General features: G+C 41.1%; 1 protein-coding gene across 1 annotated transcript; it reads left to right on the top strand.

Annotated features, from left to right (window-relative positions):
- Positions 1-3,394: 3,394 nt before the first annotated feature.
- LOC135256619 (paired mesoderm homeobox protein 1-like) lies at positions 3,395-16,536 on the top strand. Its single transcript, XM_064338568.1, has 4 exons — positions 3,395-4,247; positions 10,388-10,563; positions 13,877-14,058; positions 15,318-16,536. Exons 1-4 carry the CDS (start codon positions 4,001-4,003, stop codon positions 15,448-15,450), a joined length of 738 nt encoding a protein of 245 aa, XP_064194638.1. The 5' UTR covers positions 3,395-4,000; the 3' UTR covers positions 15,451-16,536.
- Positions 16,537-24,508: the final 7,972 nt, after the last annotated feature.

The following is a 24,508-nucleotide window of genomic DNA, read 5'->3' as shown; positions in this document are numbered from 1 at the left end:
TTAAATACCGCGATAACCGTATTTGTAATTCCAGTGTAATTGTATCATCTTAATCTCCCTGTAATTTCATCATGTCGACGAGAGCACGGTTGCCAGAATCCAGTGGTTTGTTCAAGTTGTAAACTGTCCATATACCATATACAAATACCCACAGACACTGCGGCCCTCCAAGACTTCAGTTTGACATTACTGAATTTGTGGAGCGGTTATCAGCGCGCAGTTATCTTTTTCGAATACAATTTCCAGGGCGTGTCGGGTCGGCTTAATGAGTAAAACCTCATAGATATAAATGTATAGGCAATATAACTTTATGCATCAGTAAAACCTCGAGGTTGCCTACTTCACGAAACTTAAGCCCAACTGATAAGCATGTATCTCGAGTGCTGTCCATTGACCGCTGGTGCTGACTCTGAAATTGCGTGACCTTGGTTAGCTGTTCCTATTAAATGTCTGCTCCCTTTGTAGAGTTATATTGTGCAGAGATATTTATAAAAAATAAAAAAATGAACCTGGAAAATAAGGCCTCTGATAAGGAAAGCCCTCAAATATATTAGGCAATTTTATTTATCAAAATAAGGTGTACCTGCACGATTCAGACTCTGTCTTCTGAGCAAAATTGTTTATTTTCTCGTCAATGCCTGCTCATATTCCAATTTATTTTTCAATAAAGGCTATTTGTTGATTATTATAATGTCCTTTGCCTTACCTTTTACGACTCTCTCTCTCGGTTGCAACCTACACGGTGGTGCCCTATTTAATGCAGCCCGGAGTAGTTGCACACGTGCTCCCTGTGTGCCTCAGTGTTTATCAGACTAACTGTAAACATTAATTACAAACTGCTTGTGGCATTGCTACACCAAATTAATCTGTAATGAATTAAACAATACAGCAGTTACAACGCTCTGCATAAATAAATTTTACTCTTCGACTGACGGCTGTGAACAATAATAATAATAGTAATAATAATAATTGTTATTATTATTGTACATCCATGAGAAATGTGACATAATTATAATTACAATTATTCGTTTTTATTCGTTTTTTATAGCATGAGTATTATGGTTGCTGCTTAAGTTTTTATAATATAGTTAAATGCATAATAAATGGTCATATGGTGGCTGCCTAAACGTCTATTTCAATAATTAAGTGCTCATGCAGTCAAAGAATATGCTCACTCGCATTACTTCTGAAATGTCCATCGGTTATTTGTCATAGTCACATTATTAAAAGAGAATGGGAATTGAAACTCTTCTCCTTAAACCGACGTTTAGTACGAATTCATTAACCAAATCAGTGTGTGTGTCGCAGGATCACCAACATCGTTTAATATGATTTTAAACTATTTAAGTGAAATTTACATAAAAATGCACAATCTTGCAATCTAAAACAAATGACGGAATTTTTTTTGAATGATGGACACATTTTCATGAAACCCATACGGCCATTTAAGATGTCTGCATAGGCGATTAATTATCTAGGTCTTTAAATTAATTTGCCAATAAATATTATGTCCTCGATTGGTGTGTGCCGTGTGGGAGCACGTTTACTGTGTCTACAACTGCGTTGAATAATTCGAGTTATTATTATTATTATTATTATTATTATTATTATTATTATTATTATTCATAATAATAATAATAATAAACCTTGAAATTTCAGCTAAATGTCAGCCTGTATTAATAAGCATCTGTAAAGTAACCTAATCTATGCCAATATAAAACTTTTCTCAATGCATGAATGTATTATTATCATCATCATCATCATCATCATCATAATTATCATCGTCATGATGCGCGAGTCATAAATAAATGTCCAGTATAAAATGATATTGAGATACGAACTGCAACATCTTATGAAGTAACATTTAGTTCGGTTTTATGTCTATCTGAATACTTCAGTCGTTAAATGTCAACATTTCAATTAAAAATTTAAGAGAGCTTACAATTATGTTAATACGCGCCAGTCAGGCCTAGTCATTTATTTGAGTTTATCTTAAACTTTCCGATTACACATGAACATTTGAGGCACATGTATTCGAAAACAACACACATTGACAGCCAATTTGTACTATACTGACATTGTTCACTTTACTTTATAATTGTTTTCGTTGCCATTATTTACCTTGAAACTCATACAAATGAATTGCCTGTTCTTTACTGTTTTTATTTAAACTAGCGTATGTCTACATGAAAATGTAACGTTTATTTTTTTGGTCTGCGCATACTTAATTTGGATTTAGAAAAAAAAAACACAGGTTTATAAATGTCCTTCGTCTGATCATTTTTGCAAGTCTCTCGGGTCCTTCAAGAAATACATTGTTCGGTATATGTTTTCCAGTATATTTTTAACGGACTGAGAGGCAAGCATTAAATTTGGTACAATGAAATGCTACTGTAAGAGCAGTGTGTGGCAATGAACTAACTCCGATCGACGTCAAAGGACTTTTATGCTGCCCGTTTGAACAACTGAGAGAGAGAAAGACGAACATTGGGCACTGGCATCAACATGGGTGCTTTGGCAGAAAGGAGAAAGAGAATCTGCAGGGAAGCTAACGATGAGAAGAAGTCGGCTTTATGTCAATGCCTTAATTAATGCAAGGAAAGAAGGGGAGAGACACCGTGCATCTGGTTTGAATCTATAACTCTTTGATGGCATGAAGTGTTCCTTTCCAAGATCAGGGACTGGATGCTACGAATTTGCAGCTTGGAGCCTTGCATCTTACCAATGGGATCTTACCAAACCCTTATTTGAGATAATATGACAGAAACACACAAATCGCATGTTTGTCAGATAGCTGGTCTGTAATGACATTGTTGAAAATATAAAAAAGTAAGTGGTCAGTGGTAGGCTACACTGTATAACTATTATTTCGCTTCTTATGCACGCGCCAAATGAACACTTCTTTTATCTTATAGAGCTCATACCAAATACATTGTTCGAAACCAACAGCGTAGTAACCAATATTGCAAATAGGCTACTAACTGTTGAAAAGTTGAGAATCCTGAAAAAACTATCGAATACTCATATTAGACAAATAATTATATTCAGGGTGTCTCTGCATATTACATTTGTTGATTTCTTGTCTCTAGTGGACAGCATTAGTCACAATCGAACGCAAGACTTGTCGGTTGGGTAGTAGTAGATCTACTCCCCCAGTCCCCCAGGCTACTCGAGGCATCCCAATCGGTTGAAAGATAATTGCCTATATCAACCTTCAAGAGATTAGCGAAAGGGACCGGGGGAGGGCTTTGGCCGCATTACAGTTGATATTGCCAGTTTCGTTACAGACCCTAATCAGGCTGTTTCAGCGTTGCTGTGTATTGTGTAAGAGGAGGGGTGGTTGTGATGGAGAGAGTGGGTCTGCAAAACGTCAGACAGCAAAAACGCGTTGCCACGTAATTACAGGCTCCGTTTGGGTCGGCCAGCCCTCCCAGGGGTCTCAATTTTTAATTTATTCCCCATTCCGGTTCCCTCTGCAAGCCACTCCGTTCCGTTTGAAGTTCCAGAATCTCTCTGACGAAACAAGAGGCAGCACTCGTTCGAAAAAACACCAGCGTCCAGCCTCCCCCCTATCAATCGTAAACTGAGCGCTTACTCACGCGCCATCTGTTAGGCATAATTTCTGGGACTTTAGTCATCCACTCTCGTGACTCGACGGGGCTACACGGAAAAGAACTTCGCGAATGGTGCGCTTTTCTTGTTTTTGGAGGTAGCCTGCTCATATCCAACAACTGCTGGGGTGCAGTTTACCCTTCACTGTTCCTCAAGACTGGAGGCAATTTTAACTTGCCTTTAACTTGTCTCTTGGTGTGCAGTACTACGAGTTCAGCAAACGCGTGAGAAAACGGCACTCTGGATCAGTACAATTCTTGAGCTCGGAAAAATTACTCACGGATGAGTTTGGAGGCGCTGTTTGTACATTTTATATGTGAGGGATAATTCGGCTCGCGCACAGCTTTATTAGTCTATTCCTTTTTCTCTTCGACGTACTATTTGCGTCATGAATTCTAGTTATGTGCATGTAATGGACAGACAAGCTACACCACCAAGCCGTCTGGAGAGTCCGATTACAGCCAATCTGGAAAATCTACAGGCTAAGAAGAACTTCTCGGTTAGTCACCTGTTGGATCTCGAGGATCCCGGGGAGATGGTGGGGACACCAGCGGACGAGAACCCCGGGGAGGCGGGGAGGAGTTTGCTAGAGTCTCCGGGACTGACCAGCGGCAGCGATACTACGCAACAGGAGAGTAAGTGCAGAAGTGAAGGCTACTCCCGGGATAATAACACGGGCCTCCAGCTGTGATTAACACCTCAACACAGAGAACTGCCAGATTAGCACATGTCATATATAATGCCGCACGCTCTTCTGACATGTACGCACAAGTGTAGACACAGAATCGATAAGTATAACGTAGTGATGCAGATGTGTGATGTAAAATTAGCAAAACATAGCAAAACAGTATGCCCCGCGTGACTCGTCTCCACGGAGGCTGCTGCCGCGTGGCTGTTCATGTGTGTTCGTCTTATTACTAAATTAAGAGACATAAACATGTCTTTATAGACATAGCCGAGGTACAGTTATTGATTTCTTGTAGTGTACGACATTCGATCCATGAAAATATTTGCTTGCTTTAAAAGTTAATTCTGAATAAATTGTAATCTAACTATCAAGTCGTCTTGATAACACAATCTAAACAATACATAAGGAATAAAAAATCATTAAGACTATGTTTACATAATAAACATCTATGGCATATTTAGCCTTTACTCGGAAGGTTTTGGTGCAATTTTACATTTTCTGCCTCCGAATGACTATTGCATGATCCAAGCAAGCTTCTACGAAGTTGTTAGTTATAGCTGCTGTTCCTCTGTATCCCATTCTAGTAATAGTATAATAATTGTCAAACAACATGCACAGTAAGATGTTCAGTATTAATGCAACTCTAACAAAGTTAACATTATACTCTATTAGACTACAATGTACTCCGTAAGAGTTGCTGTAATAATTAACATTTTACTGTGTATGCTTTCATTTTCGACTGAAAGGAAAATTTAATGAGTAAGTGCATCATAGAAATGTTCTCTTCTTTGTCCTGGAAAGCGTTCAGTTATCTGACTACATGCTTACAAAAACCTTACCCACATCTTTAGACAGTTGGATTGGCAAAGAGAATTCACACACGTACCCGCTTGTGAAACATTTCAAAATTGTCATTTTGTTCTCAAATTATCGGATTAATGTACGTCAAACCTATCTAAACATGCTAGGTGGGTTACTCGTTGATGTAGGTACAGGCCCCACGTAATTGTACAATTAACATATTTTAATGTGGTTAGCAACACATTGCTTGAGCTACTTAAAAAACTAAAAATGAAACGAAAAGCGGCAAACTGGAGCCTCAAAGACGAAATTGGTTTTTCATTCGTTTTATGCAGGTAAAACAAATTATCCAGAACATAGACTTTAAAGTTGGACTTTTTATTTTTATTTATTAATTTTTTGCTAATAACACACGAATATTAATAATTCGATCATTTCAGCCTCAGTCGTAGTAATGATAATGGCAATATAACACAATACTCAGAGTCATTTCCTTTGTGTATTGATATATTTGTTGTTATTCCATAAGAAGAATAAGGGCCATCACTCTCCTTACAGTAATGTAGCCATACAAAATATGGAGCCTGCTCCTGTTGCATTTACTGTCATCTTTGAAGAAGAAAAAAATTCTGTACCGTTAGAACATCAGGTCATATCTTAAAGGGTAAGGTAAAGATCATACCCCATATGTTTTTAATAATCTCTTTGTTTATTTTTTGAATATACTAACTGTTCATAATACCCTGTTAAATCTGGAAGGCTCCTGCGTTATCAATATTTCAATAGGCTGTATGCATTCTTTCAATAATTCAAGTTAGCCAACTCGCTCTTATCACATTTAAATAAGGTCAATTTAATGCGCAAAAAAATGTCAGATTTTTCTAAGCAATTGCATTTATTAAAATCACCAAAACAGAATAAAAACGGCAATTTTATTTTCCTTACGTAATTCAGCAAGCGCTCTGTGGAAAAAAGTGGGCCAACAGTTTTGGAGAAAAAAAACCAAAATGTTGTCTCTCTCTCCCGACCCCCACTGTGAACATTGTATTAATCTCTCTTCTGTTATGACAAGGCCACGGAAAACTATCACATAAAGAACCGTTTATGTGATAGAAGAAGGTTATAAATTATTGTGTGTAGTTGTAGTTGACCTTCCTTCACTTTTGTGTTCTCTGAATTCAGTCATCTACAGGACAACCGTGAATTCATGTTTTTTTCCACCGACTGTTTGTAGGCTACAAATTAGTAGAGAATCAACTTTGTTCAATCAGTGTCCCTCGCGTTTATCTCGGGGAAGATATTGAGACACAGCATTTGCTGTTCTATTTTCTAACTTAACCGTAGGCCTAACTGCTGAATACATTTTTGTGGACCTGGATGTATTTTCTTGGATCATACTTTATGGGCTGGACATATTGTAAACCTAACACGTTTAAATTTTCACGCACAATGATGTAAGTGTAAAATGCGTTGTAGACAACATTGCGCTGTCAAGCAAAGTCCATCCCAGGCTGCAGAAAACCGGATTGGGATGAATGACCCCTAGAAATGTTGACCTCTGGTTAAATTATGGGGTGGACGTGTGTGACACGTGTATAAGTGATTCGGCATCGGATATCTCGTTCTGCCGGTTAATGAGTGCTTTTGTTATTTTTAATGTTTGCAAAGCTGTCATTGTCAGACATATATTACAGCATTATCTTATCTCCTGCGAGAAATTGTGGTGGATTACCACTACGTCGAAATAAGGCGTGGCTGACCCATCTTAAAATGGAAAATTTGGAAATGCAATCATTACGTTTGGTCTGCCTATTTATATTGTAGTGGCTTCAAGCAGGGTATCCAAATTACAGATTAGAAAGGTGTTAAAAAGATGACGATGAAAGAATTGGCTAAATTGCAAATGAAAAATATCAGCATGCGAAGAATTATTATTATTATTATTATTATTATTATTATGTTGTCTGCTGCTATAATGTTTTAAAAGAAGAAGGTTACGCACGCATCGCAAAATATTTCTTTTACAGCCTGATGCTTTCATCTGTGCTTTGTGATTGCGGCTCTTAAGGGTTCAGGGCGAATCCCCCCCCCCCCCCCCCCCATTAAGTTTTATTGGAGTGATTTAAGGATTGATTGATGAGAACAAGAAGTGTGTCTGTGGAAGGATTACCTTTCTTCTAAGACATGGAGTCTGGGGGGATTTGAGGGAGCACATTCCCCTGTTCGGCCGGAGACCACGGTCTTCATCCACAGTATCTCAGTATCTGCAGATAAATGGCAACGGTCGCCTCACAGAAAACTTTCATCAGCTCTGCGCGCGAGGATTACAGAAAAGACAATTGATTGACATTATTTAACCGTATTAGGATTTAAAGTTAACAAACAAATACATAATCAGTAGATTACTTTTAGCTTATATTAAAGTGAAAAATTAGATTGGGACGAAGTTCAAGTTCTTGTTGCAGTTACTAAAATTATTTAATTAATGAATATATTAGACAAAATAGACGGTACCAAAAATGCTCTTTTATATTTGCTTTCTATTTACACTTGAAAACAGATAGGAAACAATAGTGAAGTGAAACAATTTACTCTTAAAAGTAATCGCACGCAGTTTTCCGGTAGTTTTGCTTTAAGTTGGCCTACGTCTTTAGACGATGAAAATACATTTTCTTAGGTTAATTCAAAATGGTGTGGAGAATGTCGTTTGTCAATGTAAATCGTGGGGCATCCAGGGAAAGATGTTTTGTTTATGGACCATTGAAATAAATCGGTGGATTTGCTGATCTGCTGCCTGCGGGTTATTAAATAATCTGAAATATTATGCAGATCACCACTGCATGGTAGCTACTCCACAGTGCTGGTAATGTATTGTGGGACCTCTTTTAAATTGACTTGTTACAAACCACTGGATTCATAGCAGATGTCTATAAAGTGCAGAGGGAAAACTACAGATTGGTGAAAGATTGCTGTTGGAAGTTAAATTTAAAATATCTGTTAAATAACTGTCATAACTTACTGGCTGACTAAATGTAATTGGTTGAGTTATGCAAGCCATTTTAAGACATGCCTTTTAAATAGTTCAAAAGTTCCTTAATTTTTAAAAGTATATTTGATAAATTTGATTTATTTATTTACAACTGTTTTCACATGGAAGATACACAACATTTGAATAGAAAAACACAAATAGGCAGAAAAAATGTAATAATAATAATGAGAAGAAAAAGAAGAAGAAGAATGTGTCTTTAGGATATTTTAAAAAGACAGACATTAATGCTTGCCAGAGCTGCATGTATTTAATTTCATTTAGCAAATAAAAAAAAAACGTTTGATTATGTTTGGTTAACAAAAATACACTGCACATTCTACAAAAATGCAAAACATATCAAAATGAGGCTACACACACACATACGCGCACACATGAACTGAATATTGTACCAAAACACAAAACATTTCAAAATGAGCCTACATACACTCACACACACACACACACAAATGGAATATTCTACCAAAGCACAAAACATTTCAAAATGAGCATACACACACACACACACATGCCTCACTTTGCAGATTACTTTTTTGACCAAATTGTAAATATAGTTAAATTAAACAAGCCAAACTCAAAACATTACAGTACAACAACAATATTACCACTACTAGTACTAGTACTATAGAGTACATTACATTACTTTACATTTAATTGGCTGACGCTTTTATCCAAAGCGACGTACAAAAGAGTACAATAGCATTATTATTATTAGACAAAGTAGTAGTAGCAGTTGTGATATTTTTTGTGCTGGTAAAAAGAGAAAAGGCATCAAAATGAGGCAAGCAATGGGTTTAGACAATCATGTCTGCACAGCACTGTGCTGACAGCAACCTAGATGGATGAAGAAAAGATAAAGAAAGCCCCACTGCTGTTAGTATTCATCTTCTCTGTCTTCCAGTATTCAAAAACAAATTGGTCCACCAAAGGCCCAAAAAAATGTATTACAGTATTGGAGTCAATATGCATTCCTCAGACCTACGAAGATAACATAATGCTGTGCTTGAGTACTGTGAACATTTCTTTTTTGCTATAAAACTATAGATATTCCGCCAAGCAAACAACGGGGAACTCCCTGGGACATGCCAGTGTTTACCACATGCAATACTGCACTCATCTTTTGAAAGTCCTCATTTCACTCCAGTAAGATCGTTCTCGTTCAGCTCAGCTGAGTTGCCACTGACATCAATGCCTGGTGTGTTCCAGTAAATGAAAGCTTCAATAAGTTTGTCTCCGAGTATAGAATTCAAGGATTTTCGTGAATATGATCGACACCGCATCTCTGACTTACCCCGGTAAACACATTTAACCAGTGACATGTTCACAGATATGGTAGAACCTTTTTAATTTTCATTGGTAAAAATGTACATTTTGCAGCCATTCAACGACTTTCCCTTGGGGATTTTGTTGCGCACAAAGACAGAAAACTGCATGAATTGAATAAACAGTTGTGTAATCATAAGCCATCAGGATGAATGGCTTTTAAAAAAACTATTTGCAGAAACTGGAAATAGCTCACATTAGTTAATTGTTTATGTGACCTCACTGAATATGCCTCTGCGAAAGTAAACAAATTTGATCCACTGTGGATAGTGGATAAGCAATCCACTTCTTAACGAATTATCCCTCTAACATCCATTTATCTACTTGTAATAGTATACAGTTCACAGGCATTTAGCAGCCGGTAATCGCAGCAGTGGGTTTTTAAAGTTATCCCGTGTTTTTTGATGGAGACAGTCCAATCCAGGGAAAGCTATTTACAGAAGTACATTTATAATTCAGTCTTGTTTGGGCTATTTACTTGGGTCCAGTTTCATAATCATGCACAACAATGTTCTTTGCCTTCAGCTCCAGGTAGTGAATTTATGCTAGTTTTGATGTGTTTTGTTACATTTCAGTGACCTCAAAAATCTTCATACTGTATGTCCGGAAAAAGAAACAAACAAAAGCAAAGTACACTTTGAAGGGATCGATCCTGGTACTTGACTGGTGCTTTGCATGTCTGACTAAACAATTTCCTTTGGGTTCAATTTCACATTTGAATATTCAGATTTAATTATTACTCACTCCAGGAAACCGTTACGTGTATTCGTTACGTGACATTCACGTTAAAAGAGACTTCAGTTCTACTGGGATATAATCAGAAAATGGGGCCCTAGATGCCAATATATGAAGTGTATTATAGACACAGACGTTGCCTGTTATTTGAACGTGTGCCGTGTGTTTGTGTGTGCTCGCAGACGAGCAGCTGAACTCGGGGGAGAAGAAGAAGAGGAAGGAGCGGCGAAACAGGACCACCTTTAACAGCAGCCAGCTGCAGGCGCTGGAGAGGGTGTTTGAGCGGACGCACTACCCCGACGCCTTCGTCAGAGAGGACCTGGCGCGCAGGGTCAACCTCACCGAGGCGCGCGTGCAGGTGAGCTCCAGCCCCCGGGCCGTTCGGTCCGCGCTTTTAAAGAGCAGCAGGGGCAACTCAAGCCAGGGCCATGTTTTTAAAGAGTAGCAAGGGCAATTGAAGCCAGGGCCATGCTTTTAAAGAGCAGCAAGGGTAACTAAAGCCAGGGTCACGCTTTTAAAGAGCAGGGAAGCCAACTCAAGCCAGGGCCATGTTTTTAAAGAGCAGCAAGGGCAACTGAAGCCAGGGCCATGCTTTTAAAGAGCAGCTAGGGCAATTCAAGCCAGGGCCATGCTTTTAAAGAGCACCCAGGCCAACTCAAGCCAGGGTCATGCTTTTAAAGAGCACCCAGGCCAACTCAAGCCAGTGTCATGCTTTTAAAGAGCAGCAGGGGCAACTCAAGCCAGTGTCATGCTTTTAAAGAGCAGCAAGGGCAACTGAAGCCAGGGCCACACTTTTAAAGAGCAGCAAGGCCAACTCAAGCCAGGGCCATGCTTTTAAAGAGCAGCAAGGGCAACTGAAGCCAGGGCCATGCTTTTAAAGAGCAGCAAGGGCAACTGAAGCCAGGGCCACACTTTTAAAGAGCAGCAAAGCCAACTCAAGCCAGGGCCATGCTTTTAAAGAGCAGCAAGGGCAACTGAAGCCAGGGCCACACTTTTAAAGAGCAGCAGGGGAAGCTCAAGCCAGGGCCACACTTTTAAAGAGCAGCAGGGGAAGCTCAAGCCAGGGCCACATTTTTAAAGAGCAGCAAGGGCAGTTCAAGCCAGGGCCATTATTATAGCGCTAATATTATTTTTTAATGAATTATCTTGTGAGTATCATAGAATATTCATATTGCAAACTGTTCCCTAGAAGAAAATGGACTCATTTTAAATATTTGATTTCACTGAAAAAATGGAGAAAAAAAATTCAGTTTTATGTTACATTGTGAGGGTCTTTGGGTAAAGTTTATTTGAATGACCAAATAAAGATTTGGTAAAAGCAAATCAGTGCTAAATAAGTGCTGAATAATACTATGAGCTCTTCAGACAGATTTGGGGTATGCCCTGCCAGCTGGTAATTTTGTGGATGACATACCTGCCATCCAAAAATAGCTGAAAGAGCACTTGGGTCTGTTTAATATAAAATGTTTAAACAACCTTCTTTTTGTAATTTAATTATACAGCCATATTTTTGGCAATCCTTCAAAAGGGTTGTAAGTCTTTGAAAACTAACCGCAGGTAAAGGTTTTCTCTGGGCCTTAGCATAAATGATGCCAACAAGGCTGCTGTTGTAAAGCAAGTGGCATTTCATCTGAGGCAAAGGATAGTGCAATGATAAAATGCTGTTGTGATGTCAGAATTAAAGCAAATTAAATTAGATTAAATTAATTTGAAATTCTTTTTTTACCAATCCAAGAAAGATGTGCATGTCCCTGCACATCCATGTTTGCTGATACTCTGTATGTACAGTATGTATGGCCTTTGAGTTCATAACTGTATGAGCACCGTGCGCTATTGTAGGGAAAGAAAACACATCTGTGATTAATGCGTGCCAGACAGATTTTGATCCTTTGATATAGAAAGACTCTTGGGTCAGTGCTGAAGCATTGCTTTAGCAGGATCTGCTGGTGCCCAAAACTACGGGCTCCGATTTGGCTCATTACAAGGCAAATAGGAAAAAATGTGTATTTCAGTCTGTGAACGGTGCTTGTCCTGTAAATGTAGCATAATGAGAAACACCAAGACCAGACACAAAAGAGGCAGGTTATGCTCACTGTCAGAGGATTTGTCCAAATAAAAATGGGTTGGACATTTTGAATTTTGACAAGAGGCTGGGGGGCAGCGGTGTAGGACGATAAAGAGTTCCATATAATAGCAATGTCCTCTGTCCTCATATGTTAATTCCCCACAGCCATTCTTGTGAGGAATTTTAGGTACAGAGAAAATGCATGAATGGAAAAGAAATATTTGAAATCTTTAAAATGGAAGAAAGTTAAGTAGAACTCTAAATTAAGGTCAAGGTCAAACTGTAAATAAAAAAATAAAGGAAAGTTTACTGAAATGTATAAGTCAAGGATTGTTGGCTGATTATTAGAGGCTGACAAATCTGTTTGGAGGCTGATTCCTTCTCCTAATTTATTTCTTATGTATCATTTACCAGTAGAACCTTTATAATATAGGATTTTTACCCTTTACTTATGAGGGATATTATCCGTCAGTTTGCATTGCTGTAAAACCCTCCCTCGATTCTGGAGTTTGGCTCACTAGTTACACAATGGATGCAGACAGATCGCAGACACCCCATTGACCAAAAGAGTTGATTTAGTGTGAAAGCCAACTGAAACCCCACCCTACGTTACCCCGCAGCCAATCGTCCATCGCCCCACTATACGCTCAGCCACATTGACATTGGCACTTGGAGTCGATGCCAGCCACAAGTGAATCACCACGCTCAGCACAGCTACATTAATGCGAAAGAGCACCTGGTGGGATGAGGGATTATTTACTCAGCTTTTTGTAGATTTCCTTCAGTCTGCATAAATTAGACTAGAGGTTCCCCACCTTGGTCCTGGAAAGCCACAGGGTCAGCTTGTCTTTGATGTTATTCGGCACTTATTTCATCAATGAAAGCAGTTGATTGCACAGGTAACTTACCTGACCTGTGGGCCTTTACGGTCAGCGTTGGTGAGCTGAGCCTTGGACCCAGCAAGGCCGTTATTTTCTTCCTTTTTTTGAGGGAGGGGGATTGTTTCATCATTTTGTTGGCCCTAATTACATTTGGAGAATCTTTTCTATTTTCTATTTCTTTTTTTTTTAAATGTTTTTTTGGGCTTTTTCAGCTTTATTTGACAGATCAGTGTAGAGAGACAGGAAGAACTAGGAGGAGAGAGAGGGAGAGGCATGCAACAAAGGTCGGCAGTCGGACTTGAACCGCCGACGTCGCGGCTCGCAATGAGCATATGGAAAGCGCTCGGTGGGCTACGCCACACGAGACACCATCTATTTTCTATTTCTGATCATACCATTGTCCTGGATAAGAAGGCTTTCATTCAGCAGGGTTCTCCACTTCTCTTTGCACAAAAGCAACTCCCTTGGTCAGTCAGATACCTGTACTCTGGCTGCAGTGGCTAGCCATGTAGCATACTCCTCTGATATAATGGCTACAAAGGACACGTGCTTGTTCGCATTCAACCGAACCGACGGAGGACATTGCGGTTGATGAGATGGAAACTGTGAATATGACGGCACATTCTAAATTTGGCGGGAGGGGAAATCGATGAGAGCAGTCAGTGGGGGGTTTAACTACAGTGCCAAGCCTAACACTGTGTCATGTGGGGGGGGCTGTCTCGCAGGTTTGGTTTCAGAATAGACGAGCCAAGTTCCGCAGGAATGAGCGAGCGATGCTGGCGAGCAAGAATGCGTCCCTCCTCAAGTCCTACTCCGGGGACGTCACAGCGGTGGAGCAGCCCATTGTGCCCCGCCCCTCCCCTCGACCCAACGACTACTTGTCCTGGGGTACCTCCTCCCCATACAGGTAACCTTTCCCCTTTGACTCTTTTATAACCCTCTAGGGACATTTCGTTCCACTACTACAACTATTATTATTATTGTTGCTGTTGTTGTATCAGGAGTAGGAACATGTAACACATATGTAGTGTAACATAGAATATAACGCTGGTAAAAATGATTAATAATTGATTTATCACTACAAATGCATTGTTGATGTTCAATTCACATTAATTAAGGTTTTTAGATATAGCAACAGTAACATCAACACTGTGTGGGAACACTCAGTCTGAAAACACTTTATAATGGCATATTTTGGAATACCATATACAATGTAAGGGTAATACAGTTATTAGTAATGTATTATGCATTACTATGGGCACCATAATAAATGGGCACATTTGAAAAGGATAGTCTTTGCAGATCCCAGAAAATGTATCTCATAGTTGGGAGTCAGTGATTTAGGACAGAGGAATGCACCTTTGGCAGGGGTTTTTTGCAGGCCTGTTTGCTGTAGCTTGATTTACAGCTGTTTGCAGTGGACATCAGAGTGGCTGAGCCTATTGATTTGCCAAAAGGCTCCTTGTGGTAATCAAATATTAATCAGCTGTGCAGACTTCTGCCTGTGCCTTAAACTGCATCATTTCACATGACCAGAAAGTGCAAAGCATGCGGAACTATTACAACAAGTCAATGCTGACAGAAAACACGCAGCACATGTTCACACGCGTAGATATTTTTACAGCGCTCCTTGGGGACTCCTGTGAAAAAATGTCATTGGTTCCTCACGGTTATTATTGTACGTTTATACATCAGTATTACCTTTCAGGTTCACTGGCATAATTTTAGGTTTTATAAAATGAAATCCATGGGACTGAGTCTTTTTGAGCTGCTATTCAGTGCTAGAGGCCATGTTAGTGTATGTCAGAAAGAAAAAAATAAATTCCAAAATTAAATACTTACAGATTTTACCATTTCCTATCCTGTTTGATTATGTTTTTTATGGAAGTATTAGATACAATTAAGAGCAGTCTTAAGTAAAAGATTAAGCGTTCCTTAATCTTTTAATCTTTTCATTTCATTAATCTTTCAGAAGTAAACAATGTGAAAATGAATTTGAAAAATCATTTTCAAATACAAATGCACGTAATACAAGTTCAGAGTGCAGACAGTCTATTTGCCACACACAAACACATGCAAGCATGCACACACAATAAAAATGATGTGTGAGACCCAGGATCTGTTTTATTGATTCATCATATTTTTCAAATCTTCCATCACCTCCAGCACCATGGCAACCTACTCACCCACATGCGCCAGCACCAACGCTACACAGGGAATGAACATGGCCAACAGCATCGCCAACCTCCGCCTGAAGGCCAAGGAGTATAGCCTGAACCAGGTGCCCACCGTCAACTAAGGGGGAGAGTACAGCACTGGTGCTGAGGCGATCGGCACGGCAACGGTTACCCCGGAGAGGCCCAGCACGGAGCGAGAGGTTCGTGGACTGGCAGCGGGGATGTCGGTCACATGTTCAAATCTACACCAGAGGCTTCTTCCTGCTGGCTCGCCATCTTACAGATGAATGTCTTTTTCTATTTTGCATCATTTTTGTTATGAGACGTGAAGAGAGACCAAAAAAAAAAAAATATGAACTTCAAAGTGTTTTCCAGAACTGTGTTTCAGAACATGGTGATATTGTATTAATTCACAGTGCGGTGACTGGAAATGTATTTCAGTGTGAAAAGGCAATGGAAAAATCTGTTTTTTTATAGTAACATTTGGAAGTATCCACAACGTTTATCCCAGCAGCCTCTGGACTGTAATGCACTCCTTTATCAGTGGAGCAGAAATACGTCATTGGATTTTAACCAGTAACTATGGCAACCATTCAGAGTTTGGAGAAATATAAAGGGATGTAGAAGTACAGGCTTTTCTTCTGGTTATAGACTGAGAAGTTTGAAGCATTTAAATATTTTAAATAATTTTTTATCATCATTATTTTCCAATTTTGTACCGTGCCACTGACATTTAAATGTCAAAAATGCATTTTTATTGACCAAAATGTATTTGTCCAAGGTGATTTAAGTTTTGTAAATCACCTTGAAAAAGAAAGACTTACCTTGGAACCGAAGATCTAGTTGCGCTTTCTCACTGTATATATCTTGAATATCTTTATTTGTACCAAAAAAATCTACATAATAAAAATACACTTCACAAAATGTAATGGAGCTGTTTCAAAGACCTGTTTCAGACTGATTGTATATTTTTGCCATTGAATACAGAATATGGAACTTTTCAACTTTTCAAGCAGTGCGGGAACTTAACTGCTTAGTTACTGGAAAGCTCCCATGTCTAAATTTCCAAAGTGCCTATTCTTTTTTATATGCTGCTGTTGATGGCAACAGTGATAGTGAAGATTGAGGGAAAAAAGATACATTTTTATTATCTATGTACAACACCAGTTTAAAGGTTACTCAGAATAAATATCAATGGAACAATTGTATTTTTCATGTATGATTCAATCATTTTGTTTGGTTTGGTTTCACTTTTGAGCAAACGTATGTATTCAGATGCATAACTTGTAAATACTGTAACTTACTGTGAAACATAAATATAACTATGACTTATATGAGTAAGAGATCTTGACATTTTTGTTTGATTTTCCCTTCATCTTTGGCCTAAAGAAAGATCATCATCTCTCAACCTGGCCTCTCTAAACAACAAAATAAGCAGAAGGGCCCCTCTGTTTCCTTGGCAGTCCAAGAAAGCAGTCAGGCATTCCTGAGCGTTTTCTGGCCCCTGTCCTGGTCCCCGGTGACGCCCGTCACGTCGACGGCTGTCACGGCGACGGCCCCTGACGTGACGTGGCGCCCAGGGCTGCTCTGGCGTCCGACGCCCGCCCCCCCGCCCGTCCTCCGGAGGAGGGGCTGCGTTTGCTTTGGACTCGGCTTCAAAAGCGTGCGTGCCGGCCCGAGGGGAGGAAGCCGCTGGCGCGGGCTAGCTCGTGCGAATGCCGCGGGAGTGTTTTATTGCCCATTGATGGACTCTCTCTCCCCTGACCCCCTTCCCTCGGTCTGTCTGTCGAGCGGATCCGCGCTCGGGGTCCGCCGTATTCGCGAGGCGAGTCTATTTGGTTTAAAAACAACGTGTTTATGGTGCAGGAAATCCTTATTTTTCTTTCAAAAAAAGGGGGGGGGGGAGGAGGAGGAGGAGGAGGGAGTGGGAGTCTCCCAGTTTAATGGCTGCTAAAGTGTTGTTTCTGCTCGATGCGTCTCAGGCACGGCTGCTCGCATGTGATCTCTGTCCTCCCCTGGGGAATCTCTGGGAATCGTTCTGGCTGTCGGCGGGGGAATTTGCGAGTTTGGGCTACACCTCCCTCTTACTGGGCCGCCAAGCGAACCCATCGCAGTAAATCCCAAATACTCACCACTTCTTGCACCAGAAATACTGTCTTTCTGACCCTCCTAGCCTTAAATGTCAGTATTGCATTGTTCCCTGGAAATAATTTAGTTGGGAAATAATGTTTTGAGGGTCTAAACTGTGCTGTTTTGTGTTTGTTTAACAGAATGTGGGTAAACTGGGAAAAAAAAAGTAAGTTCAGTCAGAACAGTTAAGTCTGTTAGCCTTGAGTTGTTATTGGATCACGCGCAGGATCGCCCCAGCTGGGGCACAGTGTTTGCGTGCGAGGGCCTCCACGCCCCCCCATCTCCCCAGGCTCGCCTGCGGAGAGGCCCCCCGCGCGGGGGCGCAGCTGTCGGGGCGGGAGCCCCGGCGAGCACCAGGCCCCGGCCCGGCCCTGCCCACGCGGTGCCATCGCCTCTCCCTCCCCGGGCTGCGCGCGCTCGTTTGATCTGCCGCGGGATCCCCCGATCCTCTCCGGAATGCCTCGCTCCCCTCCATCAACAACAAAGCGGGGCTGCGGACAGGAATGCGGACCCGGCTGACAGTGCAGGGGAATTATTACAGCTGCCGAAAAACAGGCCTCTCTCTCTCTGCAACCAGGACCCCGGTCGGATCTGCGGGGTAAACACTCCGCTGGCCCTGCACAATTATCTCAATCAATTGGTTTACACTGGCTGCATGTCTTTCAGCGGTTTACAGCTGCATGAGACTTGTGGGGATTGGGGGAGGAGGTTCAACCTCATCTTTTGTCCTTAGCTTTGAAGGACACACATTCGTAGGCATGATACATATTTAGTTACAAAACATTCTAAAGATTAATTACAGTGACAATATGTAATGTGGTAAAACTGACTCATAAATAACACAAAATATATACACGAGCTAAAACTTCAACGTTGCTGCTCAAGGTTTGCCACTACAGCTAGACTGTACGGTTCCCCTAACTTGACCCTCCTCTCACATTTGACAAGCTGCTCGTGTCTGATTCCATCTGCTGATATTATTGATGGATACGAGAGCATTCTGACATTGTCTTCTGAGTTTCGTAACTTTGGTTTTTTTGACAAGGCCCATTTGAACATTCTGATATAAATGTAAAACCCCACATTAAAACTCAGCGTTCATTCCCCTAGTAACCATTTTTATGTGCCCCCAAGTGCTTTTCCATCTACTTCCAAATGGAATCTTTATTGTCTTGTAAGTTCACGAGTCGAGTCTTTCCCAGAATCTAGGGCACACCAGGGCCTGTAAAAGATTTGCTCTCATTTCGGGAAAATCAACTTTTCCCGTAACCCTTCTCTTTAACACATAATTTTATCCTGACTCTGTACTACGTCTTGCCAATCCGTGACTAGTCGCATCTTAATAGTTTGTTGCTATGTGTCATTTTGGACAGCAATTTGTCAGGGTGCGTGACACGAGGTGATGAGGTGGTGAGATTTCCAAATCCCCCGTCGCCGATTTGTAATAGGTTCAAATTACCAAAAAAAAAGGTTGCTTATTTGCCTAGTCGGTTGCTTAGTTATTTGTGTCGAGCACTGAAAAGGGTGGTACAGGATAATAGCAAAAAAAAGCCCCACAGTCAGTTAATTCCTTGAACCTGGGGCCCTCTGGTCAATATGACTCCTCTCTGGGGACAGGTAATGGGGGGATGTGGAAGGGGAACCGGGGAGGGGGGAGGGCAAAAAGCTCACTTGTCCGTGCCGTGGCTCTCCGGGGCAGAGACGTCCATCTCTCCGTATAACCTTTTCACGGGCCACGCCGCTGACCTGAAGTGCTTCCAGATGTGCGTGGCCGCCGACCCACGGCTGGACCCCGGCCCTCTGCCAGCCCACCCCCCCCCCACCCCCCCCATCCGACGGTGCTCCCCTCGGACAGGCGTCTCCCTCCCTCCGCCCGCAGACGGCGCGCGAGCCCCGCCCGCCCCTCCGCTCCCACATCTGGAGGCCATTAGCGAGGAGTTGCCGTGCGTGGAGACGGCGTCGGGGACGGCGTCTGAGCGCAGGACCCTCTTTTTTTTAAAGCCAAGCCTCTCGATCGACCACCATTCGCCAGTAAGTGGTTCCTCGGTTTTCTTTCTCCTTTGCCACCCCCCCCGAAACCATCTTGTGGAGCTCGACGGCCTTGCCAATGCATACAAATATTTGCGAGATCACGGAGGTTTTATTAATGAGCGCCATTGGCTCGCCCTCAGAGGGTCTTGTTTAAAAGCTCAAGTTGAGTGAAACGCCGCACAGCTGTTAGCAGTGTGCGGGAAGGAGGGCCAAAAAAAGAGCTCTCGGCCGCGAAGCGCTAACTCAGGCTGAGTATCAACAGCATGAGCTGGTGAAATACGCTCGGTGGCCAAGAGCTCCCAGACAGTGATCTGCATCACAGGAACATAAAAAAGTACACGACAGGACTCTTGGATTCCCTACACTGGTGCGTTTCACAGTGATATCATGGAGGTAGGCCTATGGCACCAGAGGTTTGGTATGCCGTTTTTACTGGTTTAATGTTAGGAAGTAACTTAGGCCTGCAACAATTTTTGTTACCATGTTTTAAGATGAAACAAGATGAAGATTAGCATGCCATTTCCTGACGAGTTACAGCCGTCTTTATTCACAAACATCAAACCCAATGGATCCAAGCTGCGTACAAGATGGTGCTGTAACAGGAGGACAGTAACTTCACACAAGCTGCCCGCAAGTTACCTGAACAGTCAGAGGTGCTACTGTCTTGCATTGCTGGCCAATAGTGACGACTGTCGGGATTGATGTGGCACCCGAATGTGCAGAATTAAGGTTTCCACCATTGAGACAAAGGCTCTGGCAGACATATGCATATGAAGAAACATGAGCATGTGACAAAGCATATGGTAAACGTAGTGCAAGTAAAACAGGAAATCAAATAGTCATCCAATATGCACATTTCACATTCTTTTTATTATTAGGGATCCAAGCAGTGAAGCGGTTGGACCCCTATTGTTTTTGTTAGGATTCCTTTTATTATTATCGTGATATTTTTCACCCCTTTCACCTCAAAAAACCATGTACTGGAATGGCCCAGAATCACCAAATTTGGTAGGTTTGTTTGGATGGGTGAACTCTTGGATCAAATTTTGAATCAAAAATTTGGTGTGCAGGTCCATTTCCTCATGAGGAACAAATTTGCTTCAAGAACCCATTATTCAGCCATATTTGATTTTCCACCATTTAGAATTTTTTGAAAAACACTTAAAAATATACAAAGCCTAACACATTGTTGCAATACATTACATCAGCTGTATGCTCTATTTTAGTCTATTATTCTCTGAGAGTAAGACAAAGTATAACAATGTCTGTGATTTTTGCTGCCATTTTGAGGTAGTGTATTCAAAGCTCCCTGAGAGAAAGCATGTGACAGTATTTGTCGGCAAAGGAGAGGATTGAAGAAGTTTAACTTGTAAAGTGGAAATTTAAGGGACAAAAAGGTTTATTTTTTTTAAAAAATTTCCAATAATCCCCTGGGACTGTTTCATGGACCACAAGAGACCCCCAGATCACAGTTTGGGAATGCCTGCCCTAATTTTTTATTAGGAGTGTTTGTGACTTTTAGCGACTCGAGAGATGTTTAAAAAATAACCTTCTGTTTTTCTAATGATGTAGTACAATGGTATCGCCAAGTTGCTTTAAAGAGAGAAAGGGGGAGCGTAAATTATCCAGTTAAAAGGGCATCTTGATCATGTGTAAGCAGCTGTTGTGGAGTCTCGGCATCGGATGAATTAGCGCATTCATTTCCTCGACCGCAAGCCTACCACTAAACACAGCTCTGGAGGGAGCGCGGGACAATTATGGTGGCGAACGTGACGTATGTTCGAGACGTCGTCAGCATTTAATAGACGATAGCTTTACTCCGAGGGACAGGTTTTCCCCTTGCATCCGGAACTATTTAAAGAATGTGCCTTCGAGGGCCCTCATTTATAACCACAATGTAACAGAATAGATTATGACTGATCTTTATGCCTGAGGAGCAAACCATATGTATGCAGATGCTGAAGCTCCCAACAGCGCGGAGTAACTTTCCCAGCAGAACGCTGATGGTGCGTCGCGATACCGGTCTGAGCTAATACAGATGGTTGTGTCAATGATATTAGCCTAACTTTATTTGCTTGATATACATCACTGTTTGAATTTATTAACAGCTAACGTTTTGCACATTAGTCCTACTTGATTGTAATGGAAAATGATTCACATTAGGCCGGCCCATCTTTTTATTGGCCACTCTTGATTAGGTGTCTTCGTCTCAACATTAATAGCGCAGGTGTGAGTTGCGCTACAATCCCTGGGTTAACCCTTCATTAGCTATACCCTCAACAATGCCTCTGGTGCCCACGGTTGACCAATTTTTGTCAGTGAGCGATACATTATTTGGCTTTCCTGTAGTGTATGGACTGTAGAATTTTGGTAACACGACGGAGGAGTGTACTTCCTTCATAAGGCCCTGCCAGCTACTGAATGATGCTACAGTAAGTTATGGCAGCAATAACAGCCTAATAAGGTTGCTGGACTGAATAGTTATAAGATAGGTCTATTTTACCATGGAATATGATTTTGGGAATTCATCTTGTCTGTAATATCGTATTAGCCTTTTTGTGCACATAATGACTTCGTTATTACATCATATATGGGAATTAATTTGCCATTTTTGCGCCAAATAAAATCTTGCTTTTCAGATTTCAACATAGCAAATAGGATCTGTAACAGACTAACTAATGATCATTTATTTATTAACCTTTACTTATTAACCTTTATTTGTACAGGGTACGATGACTGAGTTAATACCCAGCAATTAGCCTAATCTGCTTTTTTTCTTTGGACTGTGGGAGGAAAATTGCTAGTTAGCAACCGTGTGTTAGCATAAAACACACCAGCGTCACCTAAACCCCCCTCTTATTACCTGGGCATCCTGTCCACACAGCTTGATAAAACCAGCTCTCTATCACCCTCTGCTGTTCACTTCCTTTGTTGACCCATACTTGTCTTCCCCTCTGTCAATCATAGTTATGGCGAACCCACATTTAGGAGTCTGGCTGTTGCCAGTTCCGTGAAATTGAAGAAAAATGAAACCACACCACAATTTGAATATTTTTCTTTAAACTCATATATAAACCTGTTAATTTAATATTCTAAAAACTGTAATTAATAATTTCACATATGTAAATCTAATTTTATTTTTTATTCCTTTATAGTTTTGGGCATGTAAAAGGTATTGTCATTGACCAAAGCAGGAGCACGTGGCATATCTGTCTGGTGATATTATCTGTCACAAAAAAATTTCCAGTTTTCACTAAGAAATGGGATGCAACATGTTGTTACATTTGCTATTTGTTTTAGTATGGCCTTTAGTGTCACTACAATGCAATTTTTGTCATTAAATCTGGGAATTTCAGCAAATGTTGCATTTGTTTATTTAACATTCTTGCTGTAAAATATTCAGTGACTGCCAGGAAAACTGTAAAAAATGTAAAAGTAACCACTTATGTAAATTTGTTACTCAGTCCAAAGGGCAGAGCAAATTGTGGCTAGGTGAGGAGACATTTGTTTTGAATTATTGATGTTTTGAAATTATTTAAATACAAAGAAAGGAGTGCACAAACTGTGCAAACAAATTTTTGCCAAGGAGCTGTGTCACTGCATATGCTGAGAGATGCTGGCTTTCATTTAATCGGGAATATGGGTTCTGGATGGTCCTGTGAAGCAAACAACAGAAGATGTAAGACAAAAATCTTGACTTTTGGTGGTTTGGAGGATATTGCTTCCCACTGTTCTCCGAACGAGGTGTCCTGAAAGGCCCTTTCACGACTCCGTAAAACTCTGCGGGCTGTTTTTGAAGCCACTCTTCAGAAAAAGCTAAACTGACATCTCTGGACCTTCTGGAACCGTTTCGCGAGAGGCTATATCTGAGTACATCAAAGCAAGCGAAATGTGAACTCATCAGACAGTCATGCAAGCTTTTCATAATGCATTTTAGGTGAGAAATGGTTCGAGCCGCAGCTTTTTGTAGTCATGTTTTGGTTTTCATTAACAGTACAAAACGAATGAAAAGAACGGCGTAGGCCACATGTAAGACAGTTGACAGTATGGATTAAGATGATGAAGGCACATTTGTGAACTCTGGTGAACTTTGCTGAAAGGCTCAATGATATACTATTGTCTCCAATGTAAAAATGAATAGAAACATTATTGACCTGCTCAGTTACATTTTTAAAAAAATGGAACCGCATCACATACAATTAGGTTTGACCTATTTTAAAGCTGATGTACAGCAGGAAGAAATGACATACTTCTGCAACATTTTCATTAAATTATGAATACAAATAATTTTAAATTGCAAATTAACTGATTAAATCAGGGTAGCTATCGCCTGCAAGACAGGATGGAATGGGTTGCCTGCAACTTGTCTTTTTTTTTTTAGGCTGGGGTATTCGAGGAGAGCCAGCCATGCTGTTTTTGATTGACCTTCGCTCCAAACTATAACTAATTGAAGTCCCTGGGCTTCCGGACCTCATTATTCTTAGTGGCGTCCCGGGACGGTGTCGCAGACGCTGAGTGGAGCCAGGCAGGCGCGCACACTGGGACCCCCGGTCCGCCCGGCCAAACCCCGACTCCGGTTTCCCCCTGTAGAGGAAGTGCCCCCAATACTAAAACTCCGGGAGAAGGAAAACAGGTCGCGGCGGAAGACTGCCACGAGGAAGTTTTTCTAACAAACTACCTCTAGCGTAAATCTCCGGACGCCTGCGGTATGAAGTCTCGCCGTAATGTATCTCCCTCAAGGGCTTTGCACCTTTAACTCTGGTAATTTATAATGCCCAGCACAAGCTCTCTTTTATTCACCCTCCTCCTAACTCACTTTTATTATCAAAACAACAACGGCTCCTCTCTTAAGCGCCGTGTCTCCAGCCAGCGGTCTCCGATACAGCGTAAGCCTGTGGAACATGCGCTCATTTATTAGGCTATCAAGCCCCAACCGCTGCGGTTTGTTCCAGTTTTGTTTCTCTTTCTGTTTGTCTGCTTTTCCCCACATGCTCGGGCTACATTTACACACTTTGTTCA

Source organism: Anguilla rostrata, chromosome 6 (genome assembly GCF_018555375.3).
Source record: "Anguilla rostrata isolate EN2019 chromosome 6, ASM1855537v3, whole genome shotgun sequence".
In the NCBI taxonomy this organism is placed as follows: Eukaryota; Metazoa; Chordata; class Actinopteri; order Anguilliformes; family Anguillidae; genus Anguilla; species Anguilla rostrata.
This window is presented reverse-complemented; position numbering and strand designations above follow the sequence as displayed.